The following is a 12555-nucleotide window of genomic DNA, read 5'->3' on the forward strand; positions in this document are numbered from 1 at the left end:
TCAAAATATGTCGACCTTTGTGACTTTAGCTATCACTCTTAATCTGTAATATTGTTTACAGAGTAGTAAATAACTTCTGAAGTCTGCAGAAATAAGTAAACTACAGTTCAGTTTGTGTAGCCTCAATGTCTTCACAATCGATTGGGGGTAAACATAAAGTCAATTTATTATGAAATTTGACATTTGTAAATGGGGTCAGTTTTTCGTGGGGGTGGGGGTAAGCATTGGTAGGTAAAATCTATATCCCCACCAAATACCAAGGCAGTCTGTCTGTCAGTTTTTGACTTTAAGTCATTTATTTATACATACACACACACACAGACACACACACAGACAGACAGACATTTTATCATGGCTATAGCACTATACTGAACCATTCAAGTTATGCTAAAAAGATAATACATAACAGCATCATATCTTTATCCAAACACTTCATTTAACTACTGGTACAAGCACAGACACTCCATCTGGAAAGGGTCTCTGGTACAAGGTACCAAGCTTTGTTTTAATTCTCCTCACAACCTACAAGATATTGCATGGACTTTCACCTTCCTACCTATCAGACATTATCTGTCAGAAACCTAATGTCCGCACACTTCGGTCGTCGGAAAAATGCCTATTACTGGAACCCAAGTACAGACTTGCATCATTTGGGGTCGAGCTTTCTCATGTGCTGCACCACGTCTTTGGAACAAATTACAACTGGAGCTTTGACAGACACCCACAGTCAATGCCTTCAGGAAACATCTCAAAACACACTTGTTTGCAAAAGTGTTCGATAACTAACTGTAAAGCGCCGCTGAACTCTACTTCGTATTGGATATTGGCGCTCTATAAATGTATTGATTGATTGATTGATTGATTGATTGATTGATTGAATCTCACAAAACTTCAATTTCTCTTGTTATACTTATAAAGTACAATAATTCTTATAAAATTTACTTAATTTCAAAATTGGAGTCATTTCTACTGCATGCAAGGCTAAAATTATTATGATTAGAAAGTGCATGGGTAATGGGATAGAATTCAATGTCAAGTTCACCCAGCTTTTTCTACAGAAAGGTAGGTATGCTGTATGCCTGTTACAGTGTAAATGTATATTCATTTTGTGTTAGGGTCATGGGTAGATAGATAAACTAATGAACAATTTCATTTTGCATAATCAAGTCATAAATGAATCGAAAAGTGGATAAATTTCATCATATGATATACTGTAAAACCTGGAAATTTTCGCTGAAGACTTATTTACTTATTTCGCTGGACAAGCAATATGCAAAAAAAAATAAGTAGTGATTAAAATGCCTCCTTATACATGAATACAATGTATACCAGTCTGGTAATTAGTAAAAATAAGTAGTGACTAAAATGGCATCTTGTACATGAACACAATGTATACCAGTCTGGTAATTAGTAAAAATAAGTAGTGACTAAAATGGCATCTTGTACATGAACACAATGTATACCAGTCTGGTAATTAGTAAAAATAAGTAGTGACTAAAATGGCATCTTGTACATGAACACAATGTATACCAGTCTGGTAATTAGCAAAAATAAGTAGTGACTAAAATGCCATCTTGTACATGAACACAATGTATACCAGTCTGGTAATTAGTAAAAATAAGTAGTGACTAAAATGGCATCTTGTACATGAACACAATGTATACCAGTCTGGTAATTAGTAAAAATAAGTAGTGACTAAAATGGCATCTTATACATGAACACAATGTATACCAGTCTGGTAATTAGATGTAAATTCAGATTGGCTAGATATTAATTAGTGAAAAATACTAGCTTAGTCTTTTCAGATGAAGTATCGCTAATATACTGTTCGGCCTCTAACAAATTTTATGGTAAGGTAGCTTTCATCTACTTTTTGTAGTTTGTGACATTTGCTTCAGTGTCTTTTTTTTTCAAGATATTGTAGTATTGGTTTTGTCTGACTATTTATCGTTTTTTTCCCCCTCAGTGCCTCTGAGCAATTTTAATTTGATATACTGGCTCTATATAAATAATTTGTATTATAACTATTATTATCTGTGTTTTCACAGGCTGGATATTAAAATTGGTTGGATATTTACTTGTAAAAAAAAAAATACTGAACCAGCACAGTCATTCACAGATAGTGACTTAAAGCTTAAAGCATAGGTGTAGGTTTTCATAATTGCACAGTGTATACCGCCCAAAGATAACTAAAATATCTTCCTCCTTCATAATCAGACTGGGTAAAAATTAGACTGTAAGATACGTCGTGACGTTCCGACCTCCTCTCACTATGGGAGGGGTAGGCCGATGTGTGAGGACGCCCCGTCACGGCGTACCTTACAGACTAGGTAAAAATTAGCCAGATTCATCCAGTCTTCTAGGCCAATCATTCAAACTATTCATTGACAGATAATTGAGTCTATCCACTGGCCTCTGCTCTACTCTTCAACAACTGACTGGCCACGTATTCAAATTTCTTCACTGCCAAATAGACGTCCTCCTTGGTGATGTGTTGATGTACTACCATGCGAATGGAATGTTTACTAGCTGGGAACATTTTGGTCTGTATTCCTTGTCCCAGCACTTCAACTTCACTCTCAGACACTTGGTTCATCATCTCGACAACTGTTTCCGCGGTAACATCATTGACTGTCAAGTACACCATGTTGGTTTCTGTGTCTGCCACACTCACCGATAACAGAGGGTGATTTAAACCATCAATACCTGGTAGGACCAAAAAGAAAATTAATAAATTAGCAAAATCATGACCATTTACATTTGTTATTTGTTTGTCAATGTCATGGTTAAAGTCAATCTGATTAAAGTCTGATGTAGTGTACACGACGCGATTTCTTTTGGCTGTTACATCTACTGTTGTTTGTTCTTGTGTGAGTGTCTGTTACATACATCTGACAGACTGACACGATACCATACGTTTTTCCGAACCCAATCTCGTACTTACGAGTAGCGCAACCAGAATCCATCTTACAATATAACACTCATGTTCGAAATTGAAAGAAAGCGAACCACCATAACAATAACAATAACATCACTGTCCACACTCTGAGCTTGTGCTCTTTTTCAACAGAGTGCTCTGAAGAACTGTACCTATATGTTTCGGCACATTACATGTTCTCATTCGTTGAGTAAATTCACTCAGCACTCTCGAGTGGCTTGGGAAAACCTGTCAGATGTATGTAACGAGTGCTCACATAAGAACAGATGACAATAAACGTAACAGCCAAAAAGAAATCATGCCCTGTACACTGCATCGGAATTTAATCAGATTGGGTCAAAGTTAAATCTCTGATGCTAGACTAAGTATTTTCAATCAATGTTCAATGTTAAACCTCACGGAGAGCCAAGATTGTATAATGAATTGAGTGCCTGACTCAAAATCTGTAACTTAATTGCCAGTTTGAGCCTTGCTGCTTTCATTTACTTCTGAGTGGCTAAAGTCCTTGGGTAAGATATGAATCACCACCATCATCAGATGTACAACCATTACAGATTGGAAGAACAGTTTTATATTGTCTTTTTAAGTTGATGTCAGTTTTCAAATCCAATATTTGTTGCGAGAGTTCACAATTTTCGCAATTTTATTTGTTTTTCTCTCAAATATGTAACCGGAACCAAACAACTGCCTTCTTGGTAAAAAGTTACCTTGTGCTAGTAGTTTTGCATTGTGATGGTCAATATGTAGCCGCTTGACGCCACTGTCCAATGCCATCAACCCAGCCGCTGCTAAAATACCGACTTGACGCATACCGCCACCGAGAGCTTTACGAAATCGCTTTGCTCTGTAACAATATAAAATGATAATCAATCAACCTTTATTGCATAACAACATGCCATAGCAAGCATGGTAAAGCATACAAAAATAACATACAGAAATAAAGTGAATACAATACAATCCTTTAGCCAACTGCTGGAGGACAGTTTACATCAACAAGAAATTTTCCAAGAGCAGGTTTATCATCCGAGGTCAAAATACGCAAAAAATTTACGTTTGTCATTTAAGGAATGAAAATTTGAATAACTTAATGACAAAGAAGAAAAAAGTTCACTTCTTTCATTTGTATAATGAGAACAAAGTATCAAATGATGCAATTCATCTTCTACCATATTTTAATATATTACATACATGATCATACAGGACACTACAATATAGTTACTTTGGAATAGTAATTTGGAAACAAATGCAACGTTTCGATCCATCTACTATGGACCTTGATCACGCAATGATTTATTTATTTAGCGTTGCCATCTCCCTATACTGGCAGAATATTAAACTTCTATATCATGTTTCTTCATTTTTTGTTCCCTTATTTTTCTCTGATAAATAGCTGATTTGTGGTGAATTTTATCCTGTTACATTCTACAACACCAAAGTAAAGCAATTCCACCGTGTGTCACAATCACTGTGTAAAACAACATTGCTTTATTCTCAATTTGTCCGTAATATTGCGTATTGGAGTAAAAGGTGAGATGAAGATGCCATGAAATGTCATTGTTTAGATGTCATGGACAGCTAAGTGTGACGATAACTGAGATACTATCATCGATAATTATATCATGCACGAGCCAAGTTGAACAAAAAATATGGAATAGATACTCTGTTCTTTCTATGTTTCTATAGCAACATGCGTCTATGTCACAACAACGCGTGTCTACATCACTGGTTCTGCTGTGTTCGAATTATGAGTCAAAACATTCAAAATTGACATCACTTTCCCTGATTTTTCTTCGATATTATTACATATGGTGTAATTATGTTATTCTCTGATATTTTTCTTCATTCAGCTGTAAACTATGAGTGACCTAAGTGTTTTGTTACTACTTGTCCAGCGACTTGTAGTGATAAAGCCCCCTTAGGTTAATTGTAATCATAAAGCCCCCTTAGGTTAATTGTAATCATTGTACTTTTCATCAGTTGATTTACAAACTGACTATATTAGAGCGCTGCATACTACATGTACCCTCAACATGAAAGCAATTGAAAAGTGATATTTTACGCCTAACACAAATGCTATAAATAAGTGTGAGGCACATATGGAATCACTCTACTGAGTTCACTTACTGCCCTAAATACATTGTAGCTGTAAACATGCAATAGCACATTCTTGGTTTTATTCTACTACAACTATATTCTGAAAGATCCAGGCATTCCTTCCGCTTATGTAATCGAGTGTGATTACGTAAGAGGACCAACCGACTGAACCTTTCCGACTACTGCAACAGTTAATTTCATAAAAATAATAAAACTGTGCAGTCACATGATACACAGACTGGTCGAGTGTCATTTGCATACATGTATGCAATCGTTACTTGCGAATACCACTGATATTCACATTAGATAGATAGATGCCAATGATCACTGATAGATATAGATAGATGCCAATGGTCATTGGTAGATATAGATAGCTGCCAATGATCACTGATAGATATATAGATAGCTGCCAATGATCACTGGTACATATCTAATAATGATAATTACCTGTTTATCACTTCCTGACTACTTGCCAATAGTGAACCCACTGGTGCTCCAAGACCCTATTTCAGAATAAGATAAAGAGATTATAAAATTGAAACACATTCTCTAAGATTCTCTAAAATGTTTTCTTTGTACAGATTATTGTTCATTGTAGGTAAATTGATTTCTGATCCAATTCTGAAATTAGTCTCACTTTTAATTTTATCCTCCTTCATATATCCAGTAAGTAGCCCAGAAATTACACTTTCACGGGATATAGAAAATAACTATATTCAGTAGTCTGACCATCAAGCTACAGATATATATATACATCAAACAACAGTGCACTGTACTTGTACCCTTGATTCTACAAATGTAGTCTGGATGCCAACTAGACTACCTTGATTCTTGTGTTCATGTGTTTATGGGTTTGACCATTGGACCTGTTGTGTCTGATTACATCACTAACATTTGTACACTGAACAACAGAATATGTCAAGATTGACTTTTGTAATTATTTTACGACAATGAGCAAATGTGAAGCGAGAAATATAAAAATGCACCAGACAGAAGGATCAACATTACAATCTTAGCTATAAAACTGTCGGTTATATATAAAAGGTTTTCATTTTCTCTGAAAGAATACACCTCTGGAACTTTATGAAGCCATTCATATAGGATTACATGGTGAAGTATCTCACTGTTTGTACACATTACTTGTCTTACTGCCCAGTTTATTGCACTATTGTGTTACAGACATAGTTATTGTTGTACCTCCTAGCTCTTAAAACCAACTAGCTTGGCACGGTGCTGAGAACTGCACAACTGATTCAATAAGCCACAAGTCAAAGACTATGTTAAATTTACATAATTATATGCATTTGTTAATTTATTCACAAAGATGACAAGCTCTATAAGCTAGGAGATATGACAACAGCTATAAAACAAGCTAACTCGTTACAATCAAGTTGCAATTGGCTTAAGAGGAGTGCCAACAAGAACAATCTTTCAGTAGAATTAACTGAATGGTAAAGATTTTTAATTTCTTAATAAGTCATTAATTCTTAAAAATATTCATTCTGAAACATTTGTTTTACCTTTGAAAGACAAAGACTGATAGAGTCACAATATTGGGTGATTTCAGTGGCAGGCACATCTAATGCAACGGCAGCATTCATAACACGAGCTCCGTCCAAATGTACAGCAACGTTATACTTCCTGGTCAAGTTACGCACCTACATGGAAGTGAAAGAGATTTTTAATGCTTTAAAACCATATCTCAAAGAGTGAAATGAAAGCTGAAAAAAAATTTCATCATTCTCACAGTCAACTTCAATTGGACACAACAAATCTCACATGTCAAGAAATGTGTAGTCATGTTGTCGCTGATAGCATGCCGTGACAAAAATGCCATGACACGAGTGTATTGTGTGGTATTCAGGGTATTTGTATGTCTTTTTGTGGTGTTTTCGGTGGTCATACTTTGCATGGCTATAGTGAGTGTAAGTGTAAAGCAAAAAACATGACAAGCGCGAGTGAAAATATCATTATAATAGCTGGAAAGGGACTCTGAACATAGTCAATATTTTATCAAGTGTACCAGTATGGTATTTCATTTACCAGATAACCAACTATGTGGTTGTTGGATCAAGTTTGAAGTTTGGGAAAGTATCTCCCAGATAAAACTTAATGATTTGTATGGTATTTTAATTGGCTTTAGTCTGCAGTTAGCCACATGACTGTTTTGTCAAAGTTGATGCCCTTGAAATTTGGATTACATTGTATATGGAAGCAATTGGTGATCATGCCCCCATATGTAATGTCCAATTTTTTGTATATATGTTACTCTATGGCCATTTCTTTTTACAGATTTGTTATATTATTTCCATTGATATATTTTGGAATATTCAGCTCACTCGAAGTCATACCCAATGACTGGATGCTGCCCGCACTTTTATAGGCACTCAAAAGTCGTGCCCGGGGTTTTGCTATTATCAAATATGCTTGTCTGAAAGACCTTTTGCATAACTCAGCAATAATCATACTATGTGATCATCTCATGGTTTTGTGTGCAAGGAATGATCACACAGTGATTTTCACACTCACTTTTCAACAAATACTTTCAGTATTGCACTGCAGTGCATGTAGCCTGTTCACTGCGCTGTCGAGATATGTCGTTAGCTGGTCATACCTGGTCCTATAGCCCTCACATTCTCAGAATATGAGGGTGAGGAGGACTACGACCAGCTAACGATGTATCTAAACAGCGCAGTTGACAGGCTACAGTGCAAGTACCACTAGTATGAACATACATCTTTTGAAAGTACTCATTGATATAAATGTAATGATGCTTGTATTCTTTCAGAGTAGTTTCCCATATTCAAATTTCAAAAAAATTTACTTTAGATTCTGGGACTTTGCAGCAGCACGCACCTCATTCATAAATGATAATGGTAACGCCCTTCCTCCACATTTATTGTGTGTATTCTCCAGACAAAGTAATCTGGTGTGCGGTAAATGGTCGTCTGATTCATCTTGCCGTATTTTATCCTCTACTTCATCCAAATCAAATGTGCCATCAGCCCGATTAGTAAGAGTCCTGGGATGTACACCAGCAAGCTAACAAAAGCCAAAATATACAATTTTATAAATTAAAAATCCAAAATATAAATACGCAATCCTCATCCATATGGCCAATTTGAAAGACTGGTAACTATACCAATCCACAGCAGGGACCAATTTCCCTGTAAATCCAAACTCTCCAAACTTTGCTGTTAGCCCTTTTGATATAAGAAAAGAAAGTTTTGGGTTCATCATTTTGCTTTCAAGGAAATAATCAATCTTTCTTTTATTTTCCCATAGAGTAAAATTCTGCCGCCATATTGGATTCTAAAAATGGCTTACCACTGATATCATTTTGACTTCCATTAAAAAAATCTGTGTGGTAAGGCCAAAAAAAAAAAGAATTGTTCCTGGTCAGGAAAGTCTGTCTAAAATGGTGCGATGACGCGGAATTTTTATATATTATTTTTATTTTTAATTCTCAACAAATCTGTCACTCAGTCTACTATTTATGGCAGTTACTGTTCTTTTTATTTAGTACTTTAGAGCAAGTGTGGATGTGGGGTAGATGTCATTTGCTTGTTTATGATTAACTCTGCAGTTGTCTTCACTGAAGTAGGGAGGGTTATTTTTGTGTTTCCCCCTGGATCTGCACAGTGCATGGGCTGGACAAACACACACAAAAAAGACCAACACGAGGGTTATATACATGTAAATGATGCACGCGCTGACCAGAAACAATTCTTTTTTTTTGTGTGGCCTAATTAGCTTCTGTTTTTTTTATATAATGAAGAATGGGTTTGCTATTTCTTGAACAAAGTAACTGCAAATGTTTTATTTCTAAGGCACACACTACATGAACATATCACTCTAAAACCTATCAAAAACACTAAGACATATTTATGTAATACGTACATAAGCTGCACCACCCTGTTCATAGAAGAATATATGGGACTTGTCTCCTAGTAACATCTCTTGTCCTCTCTGATTGCAGTGGCACATAACTATGAAACAAGACATTATGTTACTATGGCAACAGGAAAATTTTATACTAGGAAGTAAATACACTTGAAATTACCTCTCGGCGATATGAAATTTTCTTTGGTTTTGAAAGTTATTTTCTGATGCCTGTATAGGAAGTCGGTGTATTAAGGGGAATACTACTTCAGTGAATAGAGATAGTTTCATAACCTATGGATTCTGGAGAGTCATTTCATGATTTCACATCACCTATAATTACTTTGGATTTCAGAGAAACATCAAGTTGATCTTGTTCCTTCACAAGGCATCATTTGCTGTGGGCTAATGCATCATGAGAGTCAGTAGAAATAATATATTCAGGGTTGCACAATGAATATTCATGAGAGATGTTTTACACCATAGAGAAAAAAACACTCAGGAGTCATGCATATCCATTGTAAAACCTGAGGTGGTTTTTGAAAAGACGTTGTCCACAGACACCAATTTCATCAAAAATTGCTATAATACAAACTAATCTACCTGCAATCAGATTACTCATTGTTCCTGAAGGTACATATAGCGCTGCTTCTTTACCCAACATCTCTGCCGCTCTTCTTTCAAGCTCTGTAAGAAAAAGAAAAATAACATACATGTATGTTATGAACAAATCTGAATGGAAATAGTTTGTAAAGGCATACAAATGACTCTTGTAACACCCTAAAGGATTTCTCTCAGAAAATAGGTCCAAAAGTGTGGAATTGGCGAAAAATTAGTACTTTCAATTTACTTTCAAAGTACTTTCTAGTGTTGAATATTGGTGTGGGGGAATAAGTCATACAGTGAAACAGATGACAATCCTGGACAAATTTACCATTGACTGTGGGGTCTTCTCCAAACACAGCATCTCCCACTGCAGCTTCAGCCATAGCCTGTCGCATTTCAGCACCGGGTACAGTCAACGTATCACTTCGAAAGTCAACTACCACTCTTTTACAATCTTCTGAGTCTTGCTGCCCATGTGTATAGTAGTTTGCACTCGGCTGCCTGGAGACTGTTGTCATGGCACCATAGTTCCACCTCTGTATCCATTTTTCTGGATGGAGTTGTCGTAGGACCGTACTTGCATATTTTGCAAACATTTCTATCATTCAATACCAATGGTTGCTGTCATAGGAAAGTATTGCACATTATTAATCAATTGGCAATGAAGTACAATGAGACAAATACTACGAATGAAACTGCCCAGAACCTTTACAAGTTCTTGATTTTTGTTAAGACCAGACATCAATAAAGTCAACTTTCTCCATGGCAGCAAAACTTCACTTAGTCTTGATTTCATTGACACATATTTTTAAAAGTCACATTCGTCCAGCTGCATTTTTCTTCTTCTAAAAATCGTCGTGTTTCCCTCCAGATATAAAATGGTTGACCCTGAACAATATAATAACATTACACCTTTCATAATTTAAAATTATGGGATACCACTAGACTGTCATCTTGATTTTTTTGTAATTAACTTTAAATACTATTTTTGATGCTGAAATTAATAGAATTAAAAACATGCTGTGTGCTGCACATTTCATGAAGTCAAGATGTTGGCTTATATTTTATGTTTTCGAATTCCCAGGCTCAGTGGGTAGAGCGCGTTCTGTATCATGTGTATAGAACAGAGAGAATGTGCATTGTAAATGCTGATTATTATATCACATGTGGGCTATATATGTGTACATAATTAGTAAGAAATACATTTGTAAGTAAATATTTCAGAAGGATTTTAATTTTAGAAATTCGACAAAATACGATCTGCATCTGAATACAAACTCACATTGTAGCACAACTGTATTTGGCTATTACAATGGACATGGTCTTGTTGCTAGGGATATTTCAAACATTTTTGGAATCTATTACCTTGCCTGCCCTTCCCACTTTTCATCTTTGCAATATAAACCATCATTTAGCTGTTGCTAAGGTTGTGGTCCTGTTGCTAGGCATATTTGCAGACATTTTTTGAATCTTTAGTCGCTTACCTACCCATCCTTGTTGTTATCTTTGTAATATGCATCGTCATTTCACTGTTGCTAAGGGCGTGGTCATGCTTGCTAGGGGCAATTGTCAAAATGTCTTCAATAGTAACTGCAGAATAATACCTCCAGAAACATCCCCACCAAGTTTCAACCCATTCACGGTTTTGACCAAATAGACCTAATTTGCATATTGTTGATGGGATCATCACATTATGAATACATCTACACATACCCAGATGCATCCCCAATAAATTTCAGCCCAGTCTGCTCTTTAGTTTTGGAACTATATATTTTTGACAAAAAAGACACATTTTAGGCCTAATTTGCATATCACTGATGGAATCATCATGCCATGAACAATTCTTAATCTGAACTCCACTAAAAGCATTCCCATCATATTTCAACCCAAGCTGCTCAATATTTTTGGAATTAAAGGTTTCTGACCAAAAAGACACATTTTAGCCCTAATTTGCATATCACTGATGGGATCATCATGTCATGAACAAATTCTTAATCTAAACTCCACTAAGAACATTCGGACCAAATTTCAGCCTAATCTGCTCAGTAGTTTTGAAATTAAATATTTTTGACCAAGAAAGATACATTTTTATACCTAATTTGCATATCACTTTTTTTTTGCCCAAATCACACACTGGTACATGGTGGTAAGATCATTTTGATTTGAACAATTTCCCAACTAGCTAGACACCCAAGTATACCCAACAAATATCACTGCATTCAAACACACACACACACACACACACATACACACACACACACACACACACACACACACACAGGCAGACGGACAGACACATGTCTATGGCACTACTTAACCTTATCAGTTCAGTGGTGCTTGTTAAATCATCATAGGTCAGATGAAATGACAGGTTTGTACCATGTGTTTACATTGAATAAATTTATCATTTGCCATATGTTATCGTATTTAATTTATTGCCAGGCTGACAAGACCCTTGCTAAGATCGCAGCAACATTTTTCAACATCTCACATATTTGCTATTAAAATTAAAGGAAAATAAACCACGTGAAACGTGAATTTCAGCATGTAGTCACTGCAACCGTCGCACTGTTTACACATGAGGTCTGTGCATGCGCATGGTTCATGCGTGGACTCGATGGCGGTAGAAATCATACAAGTTTAACATACATATAATGATATATGATTGTATTTCTTGTCACAGAAGCTGTCTCACTGTCACTGTCTGTTTGAAATTTGTTTATAAACCCATGACTGCTGCTATGACTTGATTACTGCACCTGTTTTTTTTTCCAATTGTCGTGTTGACACGTATTTTTCTTTTCAGGATGTCACTGACAACGCAACGTAAACTACCGACCAGTAACAGTTTTGATTTTCTCTGAAAATCAGCTCCATCCCCCAAATAAATACAGGTTTATCCCTCTCATTAAAAGTTGTTGCAAGTTCAATTTTCTGACGACTTCGCTGTCATACCACTTACCTGGTGAACATCTGTAAAACAAATAAAGCCTATCGTTCAGAGAAGCCCAAGACTAGACGGGACCGTAGGCTCG

General features: G+C 36.0%; 1 protein-coding gene across 1 annotated transcript; it reads right to left on the reverse strand.

Moving 5' to 3' along the window:
- Positions 1-1634: 1634 nt before the first annotated feature.
- Positions 1635-12545, reverse strand: LOC144435752 (uncharacterized). Its single transcript, XM_078124366.1, has 9 exons — positions 12483-12545; positions 9849-10141; positions 9518-9601; positions 8933-9021; positions 7889-8074; positions 6553-6690; positions 5480-5535; positions 3646-3782; positions 1635-2706 (listed from the first exon to the last, which is right to left on the reverse strand). Exons 2-9 carry the CDS (start codon positions 10123-10125, stop codon positions 2402-2404), a joined length of 1272 nt encoding a protein of 423 aa, XP_077980492.1. The 5' UTR covers positions 10126-10141; positions 12483-12545; the 3' UTR covers positions 1635-2401.
- Between the last annotated feature and the right edge of the window lie 10 nt (positions 12546-12555).

This window comes from Glandiceps talaboti, chromosome 5, assembly GCF_964340395.1.
Source record: "Glandiceps talaboti chromosome 5, keGlaTala1.1, whole genome shotgun sequence".
Taxonomy (NCBI): Eukaryota; Metazoa; Hemichordata; class Enteropneusta; family Spengelidae; genus Glandiceps; species Glandiceps talaboti.

Excerpts from the sequence above, each read along its gene's own strand:
- LOC144435752 (XM_078124366.1), bottom strand. The coding sequence starts at position 10,125 with ATGATAGAAATGTTTGCAAAATATGCAAGTACGGTCCTACGACAACTC. Across the intron at positions 9,022-9,517 it reads AATGAGTAATCTGATTGCAG|TTATGTGCCACTGCAATCAG; the intron begins GTAGATTAGTTT and ends CTTGTTTCATAG. Across the intron at positions 2,707-3,645 it reads TGCAAAACTACTAGCACAAG|GTATTGATGGTTTAAATCAC; the intron begins GTAACTTTTTAC and ends TGGTCCTACCAG.